The 23980-nt window shown below is 38.6% G+C and overlaps 1 protein-coding gene across 8 annotated transcripts in view; it reads right to left on the bottom strand.

Annotated features, from left to right (window-relative positions):
- Positions 1 to 21617: 21617 nt before the first annotated feature.
- EMSY (EMSY transcriptional repressor, BRCA2 interacting) overlaps positions 21618 to 23980 on the bottom strand; it is a 110291-nt gene continuing 107928 nt past the window's right edge. For all 8 annotated transcript variants that reach the window (XM_066368890.1, XM_066368834.1, XM_066368852.1 and 5 more), the window contains one exon: positions 21618 to 23710. In XM_066368890.1, the coding sequence (XP_066224987.1) occupies positions 23516 to 23710 (195 nt within the window). In that variant the 3' untranslated portion in view covers positions 21618 to 23515. The remainder of the gene's footprint in view (positions 23711 to 23980) is intronic.

Below are 23980 nucleotides of genomic sequence, written 5' to 3'. Positions count from 1 at the left end.
GAAGTTACCTCAAAAAATTGAAAGTGGAACTGCTTTATGACCAATCTATTCCACTTCTGGGAATATATCTGGAGAAACCTAAAACACTAGTTTGAAAGAACATATGCACCTCTATGTTCATTGCAGCATTATTTAGATTTGGAAGCAGCCCAAGTGCCCATAAGTAGATGTGTGAATAAAAAGGCTGTGGTATATTTACACAATGTAATGGAATACTACTCAGCCTTAAAAAGAAGGAAATCTTACCTTCTGTGGCAGCATGGATGAACCTGGAGAGTTTTATGCTAGGTAAAATAAGCCAATCTGAGAAAGACAAGTACCATAAGATTTCACTTACATGTGGAATCTAATGAATAAAATTAACTAACAAACAAAAAAAAACCAGACTCATAAATACAGAGTACAAATTGACAGCTGTCAGAGGGGAAGGGAGGTGGGAGACTGGGTGAAAAAGATGAAGAAATTTTTTAAAATCCCACAGACACAAACAACAGTATGGTGATTACCAGAGGAAAAGTGGGGATACGAGAAGGTAGAAGAGGGTAAAGGGGGGGTAAATGGTGATGGAAGGAGATTTGACTTGGAGCGGTGAACACACAATACAATGTACAGATGATGTATTATAGAATTGTATACCTGAAACCTGTATAATTTTTTCGAGTGACAGAGACAGAGAGACAGAGAGAGGGACAGATAAGGACAGACAGATAGGAAAGAGAGATAAGAAGCATCAATTCTTTGTTGTGGCTCCTTAGTTTTTCATTGATTGCTTTCTCACATGTGCCTTGACTGAGGGGCTACAGAAGACTGAGTGACCCCTTGCTCAAGCCAGTGACCTTGGGCTCAAGCCAGCGACTTTGGGGTCATGTCTATGATGCCACGCTTAAGCCAGCAAACCTGTGTTCAAGCTGGTGAGCCTGTGCTCAAGCCGGATGAGCCCACGCTCAAGCTGGCTACCTCGAGGTTTTGAACCTGGGTCATCTGCGTCCCAGTCTGATGCTCTATCCACTGCACTATACCGCCTGGTCAGGCTATAATTTTATTAATCAATGTTGCCCCAATAAATTCAATAAAAAGAATAAAATACAGCCGAACAAAATGAGTTAAAAATCAAGCCACAATAGCCAGGAAATACATGAGCAATACATTCAATCAAAAAATAAATTATAACCAGAATATATAAATAACTTCTAAGAAATAATAAGAAAAAGATAAGAATCAAATAAAAAATATGCAAAAATCTTTAACAGGCATCTCATAAAGAGAAAACTCAGATCGTCAATAAACACATAAAAATAAACTCAACCTTAGTAATAATCAGAAAAGTAAAAATTAAAAATAAAATTACACCCAAAATTATTAGTCATGAGGGAAATGCAAATCAAAATAATTGGATTCCACTACACAGTTATTAGAATGGCTATAATCCAAAAACCTGACAATGAGGATGTGGTGCGACAGGGACTCTCATTCGTCACTGGTGGGAATAAGAAATGATCTAGCTTCTTTGGAAAAACAATTTGACAGTTTCTTATAAAGTTTAACATAGTATTTGGCTTATGCAATTGTTCTCTTTTTGAAGAATTAGTAGAAAGGCCTTCACAGCGAATGCAAAATGCTGAGACAGGAATCTGTTTGCCATGTCCAGGAACAGAGGGAAGGCCGTTGTGGTTGAAGCATGGTGGATGAGAAGAATGGAGAGGTTGAGAGTTGTATTTCCCTGATGGCTAATGATGTTGAGCGTCTTTTTATGTGCTTATTGGCCATCTGTATATTGCCTTTGGGAAAATGTCTATTTGGACTCTTTGCCCATTTTTAAATTGGGATTTTTACTTCTGAGTTCTTAGAGTTATTTCTCTACAGAGGGTCCTCAGGTTATGACACAGTTCCGTTCCTACAACGGTGAGGTAACCCAAATTTTGGTGTAAGTTGAAACATACCTTAACCTAACACAAATGGAACACTTGCACTTTAGCAGTCCAAAATGCCACGTTACTTCATATTTTTCCACCACACACAACCAAATTAGTTTGCCCGTGTAGTCGGTAAGAATGATGCTAGGGAGTAAGCCAAAACACTCACATCTCATTTTTTAAAGTTTTTATGGGAGTGAGTATTGTAAACTTGAAATGTTATGTTGAGACTATCCTATCCCAAGGGCCCTGTATTCTGGATATATTATTTGTAAGTATTTCCTCCTACTCTGTTAGTTGTCTTTTTACTTTCTTGATCGTGTCCTTTGATGCACAAAAATTTCTTAATTTTGATGAAGTCCAATTTATCAAATTCTTTCTTTTATATTTTTTTGGTATCATATCTAAGAAATGATTGCATAATCCAAAGTCACAAAGATTTATACCTATCTTTCAAAAGTGACCTAAGCTTACTTCTTAAGAAACTAGAAAAAAGGAACAAATTGCCTGACCTGTGGTGGCGCAGTGGATAAAGCATCGACCTGGAACGCTGAGGTCGCTGGTTCAGAACCCCAGGCTTGCCTGGTCAAGGCACATATGGGAGTTGATGCTTCCTACTCCTCCCCCCCCATCTCTCTCACTGTCTCTCTCTCCCCTCTCTAAAATAAATAAATAAAATCTTTTAAAAAAAAGAATTACCTGTCAAAATAAAAAAGGAATATATTTAATCCAAAATAAGCAGAAGAAATAAAATGACAAAGATCAGAGCAGAAATTAATAAAATAAAAAACAAAAAAATAACAAAATAAGTGAAAAAAAAGGCTAGATTTTATGAAATTCTTTAAAATTGACCACTCTCTAGTCATACTATTCAGGAAAAGTGGGGAAGAACATAATTACTAATATTAGGAATCAGAGTTGCTATTAGTACAGATTCACTGCCTAGAACCTTCAGTCCAATTTTGAATAAAAGTTTCAAGAGCAAATATCCTTGTTCCTGATCTTAAGGAAAAAGTACTCAATCTTACACTATGAATTATGATCTTAGCTGTGGGTTTTTGCAGTTTTCCTTTATCAGGAAGTTCCCTTCCATTTGCGTGTGCTCAGAGACTGGGAATGAATGTTGGATTTTGTCAAATGTGTTCTGCATATAATCAGATAATCATACTTTTTTTTTCTTTTTAAATCTGTTAACACGGTAAATTGCATTGGCTGGTTTTTAAATGTTAAACCAACCTTGCACTCTTAGGATAAATCCCACTTGATCTTGATGTCTTTTTTTCTTTAAGTTAGATTTGGCTTGTTAAAATTTGGTTTAAAATTTTTGCATCTATGGTAATGAGAGATATAAGATTGCAATTCTTTTATGATGTTTTTGTCTGGTTTTGGTATCAAGGAAGTGCTGTCTTCATAGAATGAACTGGGAAGTTCATTTTCTTCTTTTCCATTTTCTGCAAGAGTTTGTATAGGATTCACATTATTTCTTTCTCAAATAATTGGTAGATTTCACCAGCGAATCTATCTGAGCCTGAGTGATCTGTGTGGGGATGATTTTAGCTACAAATTTAATGTTTTAAATATATGTAAAACTATTTGTGTTCTCTCTCTTCTTGAGTGAGATATGGTAGTTTGTTTCAAGAAACATGTCCAGTTCATCTCAGTTGTTGAATTTATTGGCATAAATCCACTTATGATATTCTCTTACTATCTTTTTAGTATCTTTGGAATCTGCAGTGATAGCAGCTCTGATTCCTAATATTAGTAATTGTGTCCTTTACCCCTTTTCCTGAATAGTTTGACTAGAGATTGATCAATTTTAATGAATTTCATTAAAACTAGCTTTTTGTTTCACTTATTGTTTTTTATATAAATAAATTTTTATTAATTTTAATGGGGTGACATCAATAAATCAGGGTACATATATTCAAAGAAAACATGTCCAGGTTATCTTGTCATTCAATTATGTTGCATACCCATCACCCTTGTTATTTTTTGTTTCCTATTTTACTAATTTCTGCTTTGATCTTTGTCATTTTATTTCTTCTGCTTACTTTGGATTTAATGTATTCCTTTTTATTTGACAGGAAATATTTTTAAAGATTTTATTTATTCATTTTAGAGAGGGGGGGGGAGAGAGAGAGAGAGAGAGAGAGAGAGAGAGAGAGATGGGGGAGGAGCAGGAAGCATCAATTCCCATATGTGCCTTGATCACCAAGCAAGCCCAGAGTTTTGAGCTGGCGTCCTCAGCATTCCAGGTCGATGCTTTATGCACTGCACCATCACAGGTCAGGCAATTTGTTCCTTTTTTTCTAGTTTCTTAAGAAGTAAGCTTAGGTCATTGATTTGAGACTTTTTCTTCTGTTATAATACAGGTTTTCAGTGTCATCAATTTCCTTAAAGCTTAATTTGGTTATGCTGGGTTTTTATTCATTCAGTTGAAAATACTTTATAATTTAACTTTTAAATTATTCTTTGATTCTTGGATTATTTAGAAGTGTGCTATTTAGTTTTTAAATATTTGAGGACTTTTTCAGAAGTGTTTCTGCTATTGCTGTCTAATTTAATCCTGTCAGAAAACATACTTTGTAAGACTTGAATCCTTTCAGATTACCAAAAATTTGGTCTATATTGGTAAATATTCCATGTGTACTTGAAAATAATGTGTATTCAGCTGTTGTTGGGTGTTGTGCTCTAAAATGTCTATTAAATGGCCATGGTCAAGTTGGTTGATAGCATTGCTCAAGTCCTCTTTATTTTCTGTTTCTTCTATTAATAAAAAATAGAGGTTGATGTCTCTAGACATAACTGTGAATTTGTCTATTTCTCCTTGCAGTTCTATCAGGTTTTTAAATATAGTTTGAAATTTTGTTATTAGGTGCATATGCTTTTAATATTATGTTCTCTTGATTATTTAACCCCTTTTTCTTTTTTTTTAAATTTTTTTCTTTTTATTTATTCATTTTAGAGAGGAGAGAGAGAGAGAGAGAGAGAGAGAGAGGAGAGAGAGACAGGGGGGAGGAACTGCAAGCATCAACTCCCATATGTGCCTGAAGAAGCAAGCCCAGGGTTTTGAACCAGCGACCTCAGCATTTCCAGGTCGACGCTTTATCCACTGCGCCACCACAGGTCAGGCCTTAACCCCTTTTTCATTAGGAAATGATATTCTTTATCCTTGATAATATTCTTTGCTCTGAAATCTACTTTGTTTGACATTAATACAATTATTCCAACTTTCTCTGTTATTAATAGCATTGAGATATATATATATATATATTTACAATCCATTTAATCTATTTATTTTTAAAGTGTGTTTCTTATAGGCAGCATATAGTTGGGTCTTACTTTTATATTTAATCTAATGAGCTATACCTTTTAGTTGGGGATAGATTATTTACACTTAATGTAATTATATGGCTAAGTTTAAATCTATCATCTTGCTATGTGATTTATATCTCTTCTGTTCCCAAGTATGCCCACCCACTTCCCTTAATGACATCCCAGATAACCAAGAATCACTGTTCTTTGTTGCTTGATGTCCACCCAGTGTCTTGAAAAACATTGTTTCATATATTTGTTTGTTGTTGTCTCAAGCAGAAGAGAAAATCCAGCCCCTGCTATTCTGTATTGGCCAGAATCAGAAGACCAAGGCCTAAAGGGTCCTACTGAGGCATGTTTTCAGGTTAGAATGATCTAGGAGAGAGAAGAGAGGGAGAGAGAGAATGCCACAGAGAAAGGGGATGATTGCAGGAGGGAAATCCTTAAGAAGCGGGCGGTATGCAATCTAGGTCCCTGGTATAAGGTGTGACCTTCCTGAGGAACTGGAATATTTTATGACTAGAGGAATGTCAGGTCTATGGGTCTAGATTTAAGTAAACCTGTAGAAATAGTGGTTGGGAGAGTGTCTTAATGTGGGTTCCCCAGCAGATCCTTAGACAAGGAGCTACGTGTAAGTTATTCACTTAGAAGGGGATCAATCCCAGGACACACTATTTCAGCAGTGGGGAAGTGAGACAGGGAGGAGAAAGGCAGCAAACAAAGGCAACATTATCGAGCAAGTTGATTCTCTGGGTAACTGGGCCTTAATATGGGGAAAATGCCTGTTACCCTAATTAAGAGGCAAGAGAGCTGGGTTATTTTTTACATCAACTCCCATCAGTCCTTGGTTGACTGAGGGGTGTAAATTTCCCAGCATTCAGTGCCTGCACAGGGCAGAGCAGGCCAGAGAAAGCTGTTAAGCAGATCAAGTCCAGCCAGCCTGCCCACAAATGGAAAGGCTTAAAGGGATGATGGGTGGGGCACTGACTGCATCGTAGCATGTCATCTCAGTATCTCATCTTGCTGCTGTGGATCCAGTATGTAGTCTATACAACACAAGACAACATCACCTGAGGGTGGAGATTTGCGGAGACGAAGTGTCTTTCTCACTCAGGGTGTCCTAAGTGAGACCGCATGGACCCCATGTGCTTCGCTGTACAGCTCAATCTTTCATTTTAACACAGACACACACGTGTGCATGCACATGCAGCCTTTCCCCCGGCGTTCTCTCAGCACTAAGAGTCCACAGAAATGTGGAAGGCACACAGATACGGAGGCAGGAAGAAGCAGTGAAAAGAGCGCTAAATGCAGAACCACGGGCTTCGGTTTGGCCCCTTCCTGAGCTGTGGGACATCACTTCCTGGGACAATCGTTAGAATGAAGAGAAACAGGGAACATGAGACCACTCTATAAACTTTACAGCACGGTGCACATGGAGGAATTATTACTAGAGGCCTGGTACTTTAAGATGCCTCAGAAAAAGTAACTGAAGATAAGCTTCCCAATAAAACTGGTGCAAAATCACAAGAAAACCTCTGGGAGGTCAACTAAGATTTGATGATGAAATTATGGTCTGTGGTCCAACAGCATCGGCATCTTCTGGGATCTTGTCAAAAATGCAAAACTCAAATCCTAGCTCAGAATTGAATCCAAATCAACGGAGTCAGACCCTGCGTTATATATCATATAAAAGATGCCCTGGCAGTGTGAATGCACACTGAAGCTGGAGGCGCACGGCCTGTCGTCAGGGTCAGGGCCTGCCTCTTTTCCCCCACTCACCCCTTAGATTTCTGAGCCAGCTCAGCTGCCTCCACCTTAGATTTTGAGCTTCAGGCAGATATGCTCTGGGGAAAAACTGAGCATGAATTACCCTGCTCTTCCTCCTTCCGCAAGGTTCTGTATTCTCATTCCTGAGTTGGAAAATTATAAATATGCTTATAATCAGGGGTCCCCAAACTACGGCCCATGGGCCGCATGCGGCCCCCTGAGGCCATTTATCCGGCCCCCGCCGCACTTCTGGAAGAAGCACCTCTTTCATTGGTGGTCATTGAGAGGAGCACATTGACCATCTCATTAGCCAAAAGCAAACCCATAGTTCCCATTGAAATACTGGTCAGTTTGTTGATTTAAATTTACTTGTTCTTTATTTTAAATATTGTATTTGTTCCCGTTTTGTTTTTTTACTTTAAAATAAGATATGTGCAGTGTGCATAGGGATTTGTTCATAGTTTTTTTTATAGTCCGGCCCTCCAACGGTCTGAGGAACAGTGAACTGGTCCCCTGTGTAAAAGTTTGGGGACCCCTGCTTGTAATAATAATCCTGAAGAACTAAGAAATGGTAGAATTCTGCTCAGAAAAGCATGGTAATGAATTTCTGAAATTTACCATCTAAAGTGATTAAAATGAACAACAATCTCCTATTGCTTAATTGATTTGCACTGTGGCAATCCGGAAAAGTCGTCAGCGCAAAATGACTCATTCCCTAAGGATTTTAAATAAGACCCTAAAGTCACCCCCTATGGTTTTCCTGCACTTTGAAGTGACAGAACAAATGACAGTAGTGATGGGCACTGTCCCCTAAGTCCAGAATGGCTGATACACAAACATCTCACAACAATAACATCCTCCTTCAAAAATAACCTGCAATAGGATGCTATTTCTGGGAATTGCTTGTGCATTTTAGTTAACAAGCATTTGTGCACCTATAGGCAGAGCCCCAGGACCAGGATGGTCTGGGGGAAGGAGTTGTACAGTCAATCAGCAAACTTGTTGATGCTTCCTCCATAGGAGGTATGGTTCTACTGTTCTAAAAGCATGGATCCAGAGCAAAACTCTCATGGAGCAAAAATTGGGAGCCATGATGAAGATATAGATAAGGCGCTAATGAGGAAAGAGTCTGGGAAAGTATCCCAAAGGTGATTTTGGAAATGAAGGGTGAGAAGGGGGTTTGGTTAATATTCAGGGGTAAGTATAAGGCGAACAGCTTGCTCAAGGCCCAGAGACAGAAGGGGCTTGTGAGTGTTCTTCCAGCAGGACAGCAATCTAATGCTGTGGAAGAAAAACTCAAGATAAGTGGCCCTTTGGAGCATATAACGAAATATGGACAAGTCCACGGATCATGCCAGAAATGCTTTGTTGGCCTCTGGGTGTGTAACAGCCTCCAGGTAACTGCTCTGAGCAGTTCCTAGTTACCCCACACACAAGCCGTTTCCCACACCATCTTTGGGTGCTCTGCCTGTTTCATTCTAACCCCTTGCCTCTGGAAGATGTCTACTGGTCTTCCAGCTACATCTCTGGGATTGCCTTTTTGTGGGGCTTCCACCCCACCCAAAAACCTGACTCTTCCTCTCCTTACCATTAACAGGTGGTAATACAGCAGAAAGTATGAATTAGAAGAAAAGGAGTTGATATTGGTTTGGGACTTGAGACCGATGTACTTGTAGGAAATCCACTCGAGAATGTCCCAGACAGTGGGTTTTGGGTCAGGGAAGAGATAGTGATTGAGACTTACAAAGCTGAAGCAAACGTATCCACCACTACTACCTTCTTCAGCCCCTGCACATATTCTCTCCTCTGTTGTAATGGGTGAAAACCAGCGCTTTTAATCCCATGCCCTCCCACTACTCAAGAACAGTGTATCAGCATTCTCCCCGCCTGCATTATAAACTTTCTTCTCTCCACTGGATCAATGCCACTGGGAATCCCATTTCTTTAAATTATAAAAAAGAACAAACCAGAAACATCTTGATTTTACTTGTCTTTCCAGCAACTGCTCCACATCTCTGCTCTTTCTAGCCACTCATGGAATTACCTGTATTCTCTGTCTCTAATTCCTTCCTCACATTCTCCTCTAGCTTTTGTCCTTAGCTCCACCGGAACTGCTCTTCCCAAGGTTACCAATGACTTCACTTGGAGAACTCCATAGTTCCCATCTTATTGATTTAGCAGCTTTACTTGTTCCCAAGACACTACAATCTCAAGCTCCAGTTCCATTTCCCATCCTTCTGGCTACTGGTTCTCAGTATCTCTCCTGGTGCTGCCTCCACTTCCTGACCCTCATGTGCTGGATGGCCCAGGGAGGAGCTGCTGAATCTCTTTTCTTTTTTACCTATCTACTTGACTTCTCCACTTGATGTCTAATAGGAATCTTGAATTTAATTTATCCCAAACTGAGCCCTTGATATTTCTTTCAAAATTAGATTTCCCTACAGTCTTCCCCACCTCAGTTAATGGCCATCGCACTCTCCTGAGTTGCTCAGGACAAAACCTTAGTGTTGAGAGTGATGTCAGCAAACTGCAGTGTAGGCAGCTCTAAGCTCCTATCTTCCCACAGAAACATTGAAAAACAAGCAGAAACTGTCAGAATCAAGTTTGTCAGAAATCTGGAACATAGTCAAATGTTTACAGCAATAATCAAATGCTGAATCAAGAAAATGGCAACTCCAAAAGTATAGGATGGTTAATAGGGGTTGGGAGAGATGGGGATGGGAGCTTATTTATAAGAGTTTCAGTTTGGGATGATGAAGTTTTTGAGATGGATAGTGGTGATGGTTGCATAACAATATGAATATACACGTCACTAAACTGTACACTTAAAATGGTAAATTTTATGTTATGTATATTTTTATCACAATAAAAGAAATGAGACATAAAAAGCTGTAGGAAAGCTCTGTGGCATTTTTTACTAGCTTTTGCCCCATGCTCTCCCTCAACTTGGCAGTCTTGAACATGTTAGCCCATGTTACCAGTGTGAGATCCTCTTCCCTGGTTCTGGAAGAAGCATAGCAGACCTTATATGCAAGTCATTGTATACATCTGCTCTAACCTGTCTCAGGGCTAATGCAAGGCACTTGTCTCTGTTTTCCCTAAATCAGAATTCACCCAGGCTGGGAAAGCAGCAGACATTGCTTGAAAACATGTTAAGGCTAACAGCCTTCAGACATCTGAGGCAAGAAGATTATGGTTAAGACATACAATAGACCACTAAGGCCTGGGAGAAGAATCCAAGGAGAGAGTTTCTTAGGGAAACTGGGGCATTCAAAAGCACTTATATATAAAGAGGAATGTAGAAAGCCACACACATGCTTACGAAAGAACTGAGAAAACCTCAAGTTTTCACTTCAGGCTGGTTCCTAAACTCAGAGGAAGTCTGGGTAAGTGTTGAAGAAGAGCCACAGCACAAAGCCAATCTACAAAGATGAGATGTGTTTGTTTATTCATTTGTTTGCTTAACTTGTGGGGTTCACGAAAATCTCTGTCAAAACACTATTTAAACACATGCTGAGGAACAAAGACTTCAATGACCACACATGAAAAGAAATGTAGTCTCTGGAAAAAATAGTCAAGAGAAGTCACTAGACAAATGAACTACTACAGCCTTTAACAATCAAAAAAACCCAAACAAATCAAACCAACCAAACCAAACAAAACCCCAGCAAATCCTGAGGGAAAGAGAAAACCTAATTTCTAGAGTTACCACATCATAATATTCAAATGTTTCACTTTTCAACAACAGGAAAAAAAATCACAAATATACAAATAATCAAGAATATATGGCCCATTCAAAGAAAAAAAGTAGCTGAAACAGTCCCCAAGAAAACCCAGACATTAAACTTATTACACAAAGATTTTAAAGTAACTCTTAAATAAGCATAAAGAGCTAAAAGATAACATGAATTTTAAAAAAACTACAGGAATAAGAAAAGTAATGTATGAACAAAATGAGAATATTTAAAAGATAAATTATAAAAAGGAACAAAATGGCTAGTCTGAAGATGCAAAGTACAATTACTGAAATAAAAACTTCATGAAAAACAGTATGGTTTCTCATATATATATGAGATCAGTACCTCAAAGAGATATCTGCACTCCTAAGCTCAATATTAATAATAGCTAAGATATGAGACAATCTAAATGTCAACAGATGAATGGATAAAGAAAATGACATACAGACACACACACAGAAATTATTCAGCCTTTAAAAAAAAAGGAAATCCTGTCATTTACAACAACATAGATGAAGGATATCATGAGAAGTAAAATAAGCTAGATACAGAAAGACAGATACTGCATGATATCACTTAAAAGTGGAATCTAAAAATGTCAAACTCATACAAGCAGAGAATAAAATGGTGATTGCCAGGGGCTGGGAAAATGGGAAATATTGGTAAGTAAAAATTTTAAAGCCCTCAAGAGAGGTTCAACAAAAATATGAACACAGAAGACAGAATCGGTGATCTTGAGATAGAACAACAGAAATAATCCACTCCAAGAAGCGGGGAAGAAAACTCAGAAAAGTGAACAGAGCCTATGGGACTTGCAGGACACCATCCAAAGAAATATATTCATTTTGGGAGTCCTAGGAGGTAAAGAGAAAAAAAGGGGTCAGAAAAAAATATTTGAACAATAACTGAAAAGTTCTCAAGTTTGATGAAAGACATGAATCTACACATTCAAGATGTTCAAAGGAAGTCTTATTACATTAAATTACATTAAATGTAAATGGATTAAGCTCTTCCATAAAAATGTAGAGATTGGAAGATTGAATTAAAAAATAAAAGATCCAATATGCTACCCATGAGACTTATTTTAGATCTAAAGATACAAACAGGTTGCAAGTGAAAATATGGAGAAATATATGCTATACAAATGGTAACCAAAAGAGAATTGAGGCAACACAATTAGTATCAGACAAAATAGACTTTAAGTTAATTTTTTTTACTGGATCCCTGGCCGGATAACTTTGTTGGTTAGAGCATTGTCCCAAAGCACAGAGGTTGTTTCCAATTCAATCCCCAGTCAGAGCATATACAGGAACAGATCAATGTTCCTGTCTCTCTCTTTCTTTCTCCTTTCCTCTCTCTCTAAAGTCAATAAATAAAAATTTTAAGAAAATGTTACTGGAAACAAAGGACAATAAATAAAGGAGTTGAGTCATCAAGAATATGTAACAATTATAAACATATATGCACCAGTGCCCTCAAAATATCTGAGGCAAATATTAATAGAATTGAAGGAAGAAATAGGGAGTTCCACAATAACGGAGACTTGTGGAAACTTCAGTATATCACTTTCAATTATGGACAGAATATTCACATAGAATAAAAATAGAAATCAATAATAGAAGTAAAACTGGAAAATTCAAAAATATGTAAAATTAAACAACACGCCTTTAACCAAAAATCGAAGAAATCGTAAGAGAAGCTAGAAAATCCTTTGAATGCCTAATTAGGAAAGAAAGATCTCAAATCGACCATTTTATGTTTTAAGGAACTAATAGAAAAACTAAACCCAAAGCTAGCAAAAGGAAGAAAATAATAAAGAACAGAATGGAGATAAATTAAATAAAAAGAAAAACAATAGTGTCAATGAAACAAAAAATCAGTTCTTGGAAAAGATCAATAAAACTGACAACCTTTTAGTGACTGACAAAGAAAATAAAAGACACAAATAACTGAATCAGAAACGAAAGCAGGGACATGACTGCTTCCTTACAGAAATAAAATTATAAGAATACTAAGCACAATTATACACCAACATATCAGATGTAGGAGACTAAAGGGACAAATTCCTAGAAACACACATATTTAAACTGGCTTAAAAAGAAATAGTAAATCTCAACAGAATAACAAGAAAAAAGCTGAATAACTAATCATAAACCGCCCAACAAAGAAAATTCCAACCAAACATTTAAAGAATTAACACCAGATATGGGGGAGGGGGGGATGGAGAGAAAGTAGTAAAGAGGGACAAATATACAGTGACAGAAAATGATTTGACTTTGAGAAATGGGTACACAACACAATCAACAGTTCAAATGCTGTAGAAATGTTTACCTAAAACCTATGTACTCTTATTAATCAATGTCACTCCTTTAAATGTAATTTTTAAAATAAAAAATTTTTAAAAGGAATTAACACTAATCCTTCACAAACTCTTCCAAAAAATGAGAACACCTCCTAACTCATTTTATGAGGCCAGAATTAACCTGATACCAAAGCCAGCTGACGACATAAAAAGAAAATTACAGACCAACATTCTTCATGAATATAAATATGAGAATGCTCAACAGAATACTAGAAAATTGAATCTAACAGCATATTAAAAAGATTACATACCAAAACCAAGTAGGATTTATAACAGGAATGTAAGAATAGTTCAACGTAAGAAAATCCACTTACACATTATTAGAATGAAGGGGGGAAACCCCAATGATCTTCTCAATTGATGCATAAAAAGCATTTCATAAAATTCAACACTTTTTCATAATGAAAACATTTAGAAAACTAGAAATAGCTTCCAGTTCTCTCTCTGACCTTCTGTTCTACTGCTCCCTCTCTCCCCATTCACTCTGATCCTATCTCATTATTCTCCTTACTGTTCTTTGAACACGCCAGATACACGTCTGAGGGCCTTTGTACTTGCTGTTCTCTCCACCTCAAACACTCTTCCTAGAGACATCAGCCTGGCTGATTCCCTCACTTCCTTCAGGTTTTCTAGTCACCTTCATGCAAGTACTTCCCTGTCTATTCTATCTAAAATTTTACATCTACAGACCCTGTCATTTCATTTTCTCCTGTATTATTTTTTCTCATTACCACTAAGATAACTGTATTTTTAAATTTATACTTATAGCACATTTAGGATGTAAATTATATAGGGCAGCCTCTCCCCAACCCCCACTATTTTGTTTACTGCTATATCACTAGTGGCTAGAACAGTTCCTGGGACATAACTACTCAACAAAGATATATGTATTCAATGATTTAACCCTTATATAGGCGGAGGTTGAGGCCATAGTATAAATAATAGCCTCAGGAAGACTGCACAGAGTGAGATGTAGGTTAAGCACAAACCCTGATGAACTCTACCATGTAAAGCAGGGGTCGGGAACCTTTTTGGCTGAGAGAGCCATGAATGCCACATATTTTAAAATGTAATTCCGTGAGAGCCATACAATATGTTTAACACTAAATACAAGTAAATGTGTGCATTTTATGTAAGACCAACACTTTTAAAGTACAATAAGTCTCTGAATTCTTTTTAATAACATTGTTATGCTGTTGCTAACCAATGATGAATAAAGTACTTCTTACCAATAATGCGACTTATGGTGCTGCATGGTTTTGCTGATGGCTTTGTAGTCTGGTTGATACATGGTGAGGTTAAGCTTCATGCAGGCGTTGAGACTTCCATCCGTTAAACGTGATCGTAGGTTGGTCTTAACATTTTTTAGATGTGAGAAAGACTGCTCACATGCATACGTAGAGCCAAACATCGTCAGTACAGCAATACTCACACGCTGCAGTGTGTGGTATGTGACGGGAAGCATGTTCCAAGTTTTGACAATCAGCTGGTCTGCAGGTTGAAGTTTTTTCATTTCTCCCCACTTGTGTTTGCTCGCCAACTCTGCTTGCTGTCATGCAAGTCTTTCCAAATCTTCACTCAGTGACTTGAACTTATTCACCCACAAGTCTGAGGCCTTCAGGTCAGCAGCTTGTAGCTCAAAATCTCTGACGGAGACACCGGGGATGTAACTCAGGTCAGCACTGTCCACTGCACACTCGTGTGGATGGGTGATGAACTTAAAAAGATGAGTACGCTCATGAAATTCTCCAAAGCACGCTTTGAATGACTGTAGGAGATTAGATGTGAAGCCCGCTGGCTGCTGGAGATCAAGATGTTGAGCAAGGTCACTTGCTGTGCATGCATTTTTAAACTCTCCCAGTTTTTCAAAGTGTAGTAAACGACCTGTTTCAATGTCGGCAATGAAGAGTTCCAGCTTGTTTTCAAATGCAAACACTGCTTGTTGAAGGGATAAGACTGTATTTCCAACGCCTTGCATTTTCACATTGCACTGGTTCAGATGTTCAGTCATGTCCACAGATAGTAGAACTTCAGGAGCCACTCAGTGTTAGCTAACTCAAGCTAACGTTTTTCATTTCAAGAAAAGTCCGGATTTCACTCAGACAAGCCACAAAACAGCTGAGCACCTTCCCTCTTGACAACCAACGCACATTGTTGTGCAGAAGTAGACCAGGATAATTATTCCCAACTTCATCCAACAGTGTTTTAAACTGGCGATCATTTAAAGCTTGGGCAACAATAAAGTTGACCACCCAAATGACCAGTGACATCACCTCACCCAGCTGCTTGCCACACAACTGAGCACAAAGCGCCTCCTGATGTAGGATGCAGTGAAAACTTAGGATGGGTCTTTTTTTATGTTCACAAAGAAGCACTACGAATCCTCTGTTTTTCCCCACCGTGCACGGAGCATCAGTACACGCTGAAATAAGTTTATCCATCAGATTTTTTTCTTTAGTGAACTCAGTGAAAGCCTTGAATAAATCCTCCCCTCTTGTTTCATAGGCAAAACAGCAAGACTTTCCTCACATAGCGTGTCACCGACAGCATACCTTGCAATCATGCTGAACTGGGATAAATGGCTTACATCTGTTGACTCATCCAAAGCGAGAGAAAAGAATGGTGCTGCATTTATGTCCTTCACCTGTGTTGCCTCAATTTGATTTGCCATCATGATGGTACGATCATGAACAGTTCTTGCTAACAGAGGCATGTCTTTTATTCGTTTGATTATCTTGTCTTTATCCGAAAAGTTGTCAAAAAGTGCATTGGCAACATCAAGTATGAATATTTTGGCATACTTCCCATTTGTGAATGGCTTTCCATTTCTCACAATTGCTAAAGCACCAGCAAAGCTAGCCAAATTCCAGTCACCTTGTTGGGTCCAAACACGGAGTTGCTGCTGACTAGCTTGCACTCTGCACAGTAGCTCTTGACATGCTTTCTTCCTGCTGTCCCCCGCTGGATATTTCGATGCAAATGTAGTATGGTGTGTGTCGAAGTGCTGCTTTATATTTGACTGTTTCATCAATGCAATTTTATCATTGCATATTAAACACACTGCAGAACCTGTTCTCTCCACAAAGGTGAATTCCTCTGTCCATTCCTACTGAAAAGTACAATACTCCTCATCTTTATTTCTTTTAGCCATCTTCTTCATCAAAAAGGTTTCTGCAATTAGCTAGCTGACTACTTGATTAAAAGGAGCAAAGTTTGCTTCCTGACCTCACAACGACCCGTGTACGTTATGCATTATCCAATAAAAATTTGGTGTTGTCCCGGAGGACAGCTGTGATTGGCTCCAGCCACCCACAACCATGAACATGAGCGGTAGGAAATGAATGGATTGTAATACATGAGAATGTTTTATATTTTTAACGTTATTTTTTTTATTAAAGATTTGTCTGCAAGCCAGATGCAGCCATCAAAAGAGCCACATCTGGCTCGTGAGCCATAGGTTCCCGACCCCTGAATTAGAGAAAAAGCAAATAGCACCAAATAGAATGTTGACTGAATATAGAAGTGAGTCCTACCACGATTACCAAGGCTCTCACTAAATTCTAACAAACTTAAACATTAAGCCTTGTGATTAAAGGTCATAAGAGAAAAATAATAGAAAAAGCTCAGCACCTCTCACTTTAGGCTGAAATAATTTTTCACAATAACTCCCTAGCATTGTTGCATTTCAAGGACTCACTGAGAGGTACATTGTGGGGAATTACAAAGGAACTCTCACATTGTGAGATGGTGCACACCTGGAATTCCTATCAAGTGTTACACAAGAAATTGGGTGACTTAAAAAATAAATGTGAATCCCTGCTTACAAAGGGAACTGTTAGGCAATACAAACAATTCGCAGTCGGTAATTAATGGTAAGTGGTACGTGTTTCTCCCCATGCTAGAGGAACCTAACAGTGGGGAGGGATGAGTCCTGGTTGAAAAGATCTTTTTAGTCTTGGTGAAGGGGGAATTCAAGCTGGGCCTTGAGGAATAAAATGTTCAAATACAGATCAAGAAATGTGTGTGTGCTGGGGGAGATAGCCAGTAGGTCAGAATAGTGAAGTGGGTTGAGTCTAGATCCATAAACTGAAGCTTTGGCTGAGACCCCTGTATGCCAGATTCACGGTACAGTGTTGGGGAAACCACAGAGGATGTTTGAGAAAAGGATGAGTTGAGACTGGCACCAAAAAACGAAATATCAACTATATTTTTCTGTTCTAATGGACCAGCATAACTCTAAGTAATTTGTAAATGTAATGATTCATTTTGCCAACTCCAATGGCTAGAACTTTTCAAAGACCTCTCATTGTTCTTAAAAACGCCAAACCATTATCATAACCCACAGGATACTTATAGTTCAGTCTGTACTTTCTGCTCCCACCACACTGGATGCCCTTGCTCTCCAAGCTGCTGCCACACTGGCCTAAACAAAGTTCCCCTCCTACCACAGGGCTTTTGCACCTGCTGTCCATCTGCCTAGAATGCTGTCCCCGCTCTCCTCTCTGCCTAGTTAAATCTTCTTCCATCAGATCACAGAGTAAGCATTCCATCCTGAGGGAAGCTCTCTACCCACCCACCCCCTCCCATCTTCATGCTGTAATGGCACTGCCTATTTCTCCAGCACAGCACTCAGTAAATCCAGTAATACACTTAGTTGTGATCTTAGATTAACATATCTTCTTTATTGGGCTGAAGCTCCACTAGGGTAGGGGCTTTTGCCCCTGGATGACAATTATATCCCCAATGTTTGCACATGGAAAGTACCCAATAACTAGTTGTTAGAAGAGAAAGAAGTCAAGATGCCCGAAAGAACCATTCAAGGTGGGGGTGTGGGAGATTATCACTTTTTAAAAAAATGGGAATTAGATAAAAATTAGATAAATTTGATAAAATTCTTTCCATCTTCTGTTGTTTTAAGCCTCTTAGAGCTTGTCTAACTTCACATGGCTTGTCAGGATTCAAATCCAGGCTAGCCCTGGCTAGGTAGCTCAGTTGGTTACAGCATCATCCCAATAAGCCAAGATTGTAGTTTGATCCCGTCAGGGCACATGCAAGAATCAACCAATGATGGCATGAATGAGTAAAACAACATATCAATGTCTCTCTCTCAAATCAATCAATAAATTAAAAATTAAAAAAAGAAACAGGCTTGTCCGATTTAAAAATAAAAACAAGCATGAATTTTCAGTTATAGTGTGTATATGTGAGCAAGATGGAAGAACGGTGAGCGAGCCTTCTCATAAGCACAAATCTGATCCTACTGTGTTTCTTCTTTTTTCAATGTAGGTCATCAAGCCTTGCTTACTTAAAGGCTTATACACCTACAAGCAGACACAGCAGACTGTTTTTTTCATGGTCCTTTCTTGGAAAGGTCTTGCTTATATGGTGCTTTTTCACTCTACTTCCTCTTATCTGGGATTTGTGACACATATTTGAACTCAAAAAACAAAATTGAATTTAGCACCTGTGTGAAATCACCCAAAGCTGGCAAAGAACTGATGTTATACACCGAAGACAAGCTCCTCTACCCTTCCAAAGGCCAGTCCTGTTTGGTAGAACACACTCCTCTACAGAAAGTAGCAATTTGTGGCTCAGCATGATGCCTATTAATCTGTAAGTTTTGGTCATCATTTGTCTCCGACAAATGATTTTCTACTTATTTAGTGGGAGTGATATAAATATCACACTTTAAAAACAGAGTGCCTACCTAACTCTGTGCTGGCTGTTCACATGCTTCATTTCATTTAGTTTTCACAATAATCTTGTGGGGTCAGAAACACGTGGAATTATGGGTAATTTGAATTGTTCAAGGTCACATGAGCAATAGGGAGGAGCCTGGAACTCAAATCCAGACCACCTAATCACTATTTCCTTTGTACTGTCTCCCATCCAGCAGCTTTGAGAAAACCACCTCACAAAAAAATGTATTTAAGTCTTCTCAACTATAAGCAACTTGTTACATTAGAGAGGAATAACTAAAACCTAAGATCTTAAGGATGTCAAATTAATTACCAGAGAGCAGCTTACTTTTTTCTTAGAGTTACAATATTGTATTTTCTGTGCTTCAAAAGTTCCCAATTTCAATAACAAAATGGAAAATAATTCAACTGAAAAATGGGCAAAGGACCGGAACAGACATTTCTCCAAAGATACATGAATGGCCAATAAGCAAATGAAAAGATGCTCAATATTAACCATCAGGGAAATGTAAATCAGAACCACAATGAGGTAACACTTCACACAGTAGGATGAACATAAGTAAAAAGACAACAGCATGTGTTGGCAAGGACTTAAGAGAAATTAGAACTATTTTACACTGCTGGTAAGTGTAAAATGTGTAGACACTGTGGAAAATAATTAGACAGTTACTCAAATTGTTAAACATAGCTACCATTTGGCCCTGGCCGGTTGGCTCAGTGGTAGAGCGTCGGCCTGGTGTGCAGGAGTCCCGGGTTCGATTTCCGGCCAGGGCATACAGGAGAAGCGCCCATCTGCTTCTTCACCCCTCCCCCTCTCCTTCCTCTCTGTCTCTCTCTTCCCCTCCCGCAGCCGATGCTCCATTGGAGCAAAAGATGGCTGGGGTGCTGGGGATGGCTCCTTGGCCTCTGCCCCAGGAGCTAGAGTGGCTCTGGTTGCAACAGAGTGCCGCCCCGATGGGCAGAGCATTGCCCCCTGGTGGGCGTGCCGGGTGGATCCCGGTTGGGCACATGCGGCAGTCTGTCTGACTGCCTCCTGGTTTCCAGCTTCAGAAAAATACAAAACAACAACAACAACAAAAAAACATAGCTATCATTTGACCCTGCAATTGCACTCCTAGCTATTTACCCAAGAGAACTAAAAACATAGGTAAAACCTGTACACAAATTTTCATAGCAGCATTATTCATAATAGCCCAAAATTGGAAAAAACCCAAATGTCCATCAACTGATGAATGGATAAATATGGTGTGTGTGTGTGTGTGTGTGTGTGTGTGCGCACACACACACACACTCTATCTATCTATCTATCTATCTATCTATCTATCATCATCTCTCCATGCAATTGAGCCATAAAAAGGGCTGGAGGCCCTGGCCAGTTGGCTCAGTGGTAGAGCATCAGCCCAGGGTATGGAAGTCCCAGATTTGATTCCTGGCAAGGGCACACAGGAGAAGCACCCATCTGCTTCTCCACCCTTGCCTCTCTCCTTTCTCTCTCTCTCTCTTTTCCCCTCTGGCAGCCAAGGCTCCATTGGAGCAAAGTTGGCCCAAGCGCTAAGGATGACTCCATGGTCTCCACCTCAGGTGCTAGAATGGCTCCAGTTGAAATGGAGCAATGCCCTAGATGGGCAGAACATTGCCCCCTAGTGGGCATGCCGGGTGGATCTCAGTTGGGCACATGTGGGAGTCTCTCTCTGCCTCCCCGCTTCTCACTTCAGAAAAATACTAAATAAATAAATAGGATTGGAGCAATGATACATGATATAACATGGATACACCTTGAAAATACTATGCTAAATGAAAGAAGTCAGTTACAAAAGACCACATATTGTGTGATTCCACTTACATGAAATGTCCAAAATAGGCCAAATCCAGAGACGAAAAGTAGTTTAATGGTTGCCTAGAGTTGGGGTGGTGGTAAGAGTTTTAGAAGTGACGGTTAAGGGTACAAAGTTTCTTCTGGGGATTATACAAATGTTCTAAAATTGATTGTAATGATGGTTGCTCAACTCTGTACTTAATATTATGTAAAGCCACTGAACTGCACACTTTAAATGGGTATATTGTATATAGCATGTGAATTAATCTCAATAAAGCTATTTTTTTAACGTTCTCTAAGTTCACCATAAATTGCATTTATAATATGAAATACTTATCAAAGTTTACTTTAAACCAAATGCATTTTTCTTATTACTACCTATAACAGTTATTGGGATTCTAATTATTTTGCATCATTATCTCTAAGTATCTTTCACAAGGATGACTTAAAATTACACTGACTTCATGGACTTAAACATGAGATTACTATGCTAAGACTAAGTAAAAGGATGCATGAAGATCCATATATCATCACCATCTGCTTACTGAAGAACCCAAAGAGTCATTCATTCTAGTTTCCTTCTTCCTTTAGCCCTCACATCCATATCATTAGCAGGGAGTCTTGTCTGTAAACTCCGTAAGGGTAGAATTTTCTGTTTATTCACTATCGTAACCCTGGTGCTTAGAATAGCACCTGGCACATATTAGATACTTAATTATTATCTGTTGAATAAAAGAATTCATGCTGTCCTCAAAATCAACACTTTAAGAGAAATATATTTAAATCCCTCATTTGATAATTTGTTAATAGTATATTCACTAATATTTTAAAATGTAGACTATGGCTACGTGGCTCAGTGGATAAAGCATCGACCTAGCACACCAGAGGTGACGGGTTTGACCCCGGTCAGGCATGTGTGAGTAGCACAATGAGCACATAACTAGGTGAAGCAACAAGTTAATGATTCTCCTCTCTCGCCCTCCCCCCCACCCCAAATCAATGGAAAAAAAAGCTTTTTTTAAAATGTAGACTATGGAAGTTGTATTTACTGTTCTGGTTTCTAAAACGTATTAAGGTTAAATTCTCAAAGGGACACAGGTATGCTGTGCTGCCAGGATATATAGAAGTAGAATGTAATGATTTTCTTCAACTTTGCTCTTCTTACCTGATCCACAAATATTTAAAAGATATTTTATTTTATAAAAAACTTACATCTGTAAGTAATGAACTGACCATAACAGAGGGCTTAACCTGGAATACAGGATAGGCTGAGGGGCCCATGAATCCCTAAAATTGTATGCAAAATCTAACATGTATATTGGCATGTGTATCTTTTTGGTGAGAGAGTTCATTGTATGTATAGTCAGATTTTCAAAGAAGTCTATGACCAGAGAGGTTAAAAATTTTACTTAACTATAAAGTCACAAAGTCTTTTAAACATGAATTTGTACAATAAAATAATATCCAACAGCTCCATCTATGGGTGAGTCATTATCACCTAACAGAAATAATGACAACTACAGAGATCAGTGCATCTTACGAATGCTTGTGTTTAAATCTTCAGTGTCACTCTAGTGGGAATTTATTAACTATAGTATCACAGTTTTTCTTTCCAGATATAGATGCAAAAATTAGGAGACTGTCGATGAATTCTACTTACAGTACTTCAGCACCAAAAAACTGGGCAGTTATGCTGATATATGTATGTACAGTTCAACATTTGTCAGTCTTAAAATGCTTATTTAAAGTGAAATCCATATAAAACCGTTAAAAACTTTTCTATTTACATTTTTTAAAAAATGAAAAGTATAGGTTCCTTTGCCATAACGTGTCAAAACTGCCTCTTACCCTCCCACCCTCATACCCCTCACACTACTTGTGACAGATAATAATCACAAGACCCAAACATATTGCTTAAACAAACTGTGTCCTAAAAAGGTAGAATGCTTAAAAACATTACATTTAAAACTGTAAATGAACTTTTTATACATTTCCAAGGGGATTAAACAAAAGTACATAAAATATTTTTCAAAGTCTCAGTCCAACATGAATGTGCAATTTCAATGTAAAGATAGCATCATATGAATAATTTGTTTTCCTGAACAGAAAATGTTTCTTTTTCCTGCTTCACAATCAAACATTTTTTCCTAAGTTTTCTTAAAAAGGGGAGAGGGGAGGTGGACAGGTAGACAATCCTGGTTTACAGGAAATTTGTCGGAAGGAATATAGCCTGCTTTGAAGTGTTTACATTTAAATAAATAGAAGGCAAGTGTGGGCCTAGAGCACAAAGGAACAATAACACAATAAATTAGCACACAACTGGTGAGAATGTACAAGCCACCCCAAAAGCACTTCCCATTGGTGAGGGATCTGATTTTCACCATCCAAGGATTCGTTAATGCCAGTATTTTTCTAGTTATTTTAGATAACTATGATCTGAGCAAATGACAAGTGTTAACCAATCCAACACTTCCAGGGATTTGCAAAAACATACAAGATTAAAAAATCCTGTTCCTGAAACACTGTTTCAAAGTACAAACTATTCACATTCTCCCTTCTCCATGGTGTTTTGCTCAGCAGAAACCAGCTGAGGAACATTCACAGAAAAAGTCTCTTTCCACTGCAAGACCCTTTCCATCAGCCACAGTGCAACAGAGGAAGAATATTCGGTCTATGCCACTGTAGATGTGCATCTTTTTCTTTTTTTTTCTTTAAGTACATTCCCCTGTGAGTTTTACCTTGTTTTAAAATGCTGCTCCTGCAGCAATTCCTGTTGACACACTGTGGCTGCAGGGTCCACAGCCTAAGTCTGGGCAAAGTGCTCTCTTTAGACATCAAAATACAAGAGTTTCTCTGGACACTTGGTAATGAAGTAGATTTTAAAGTGCACTCCTGTGTCCAAAACACTAGGATCGTTCAGCAGAACTCTGAGAGGGGCTGGGCTCAGTTCCATCCTCTGTGCTACTGTCTATGTCCTGCTCCATTCCTGTTTCATCGTCATCCAACTGTTGACTGGTGAAGTTGTTTAGCTCAAGGAGCCCGCTGGGCTCTACCACCACATTGGAACTGGAGTGACAAGGAATAGCATACTGGGGAATGGCCTGGAAGAGAAGACAGGAGAGAAGCTTTATGGTAAGAAAAGATAACAGAAAGATTTCTCCAACAACACTAAAGAAGGAAAAAGAAATCTGGCATTTATTGGACAACTACTACACACAAGGCACTGTGCTAGGTACTTTCACATATGACAATTCTACTAAATCTCCATAGTAACACTATAAGAACATTATTCCCATTTTACAAATGAGGAAATTTAGAGGATCAGTGACTTAATCAAGGTCACACAGTTGGTCAGTGTTAATGTCAGGATT

Source organism: Saccopteryx leptura, chromosome 1 (assembly GCF_036850995.1).
Source record: "Saccopteryx leptura isolate mSacLep1 chromosome 1, mSacLep1_pri_phased_curated, whole genome shotgun sequence".
Taxonomy (NCBI): Eukaryota; Metazoa; Chordata; class Mammalia; order Chiroptera; family Emballonuridae; genus Saccopteryx; species Saccopteryx leptura.
This window is presented reverse-complemented; position numbering and strand designations above follow the sequence as displayed.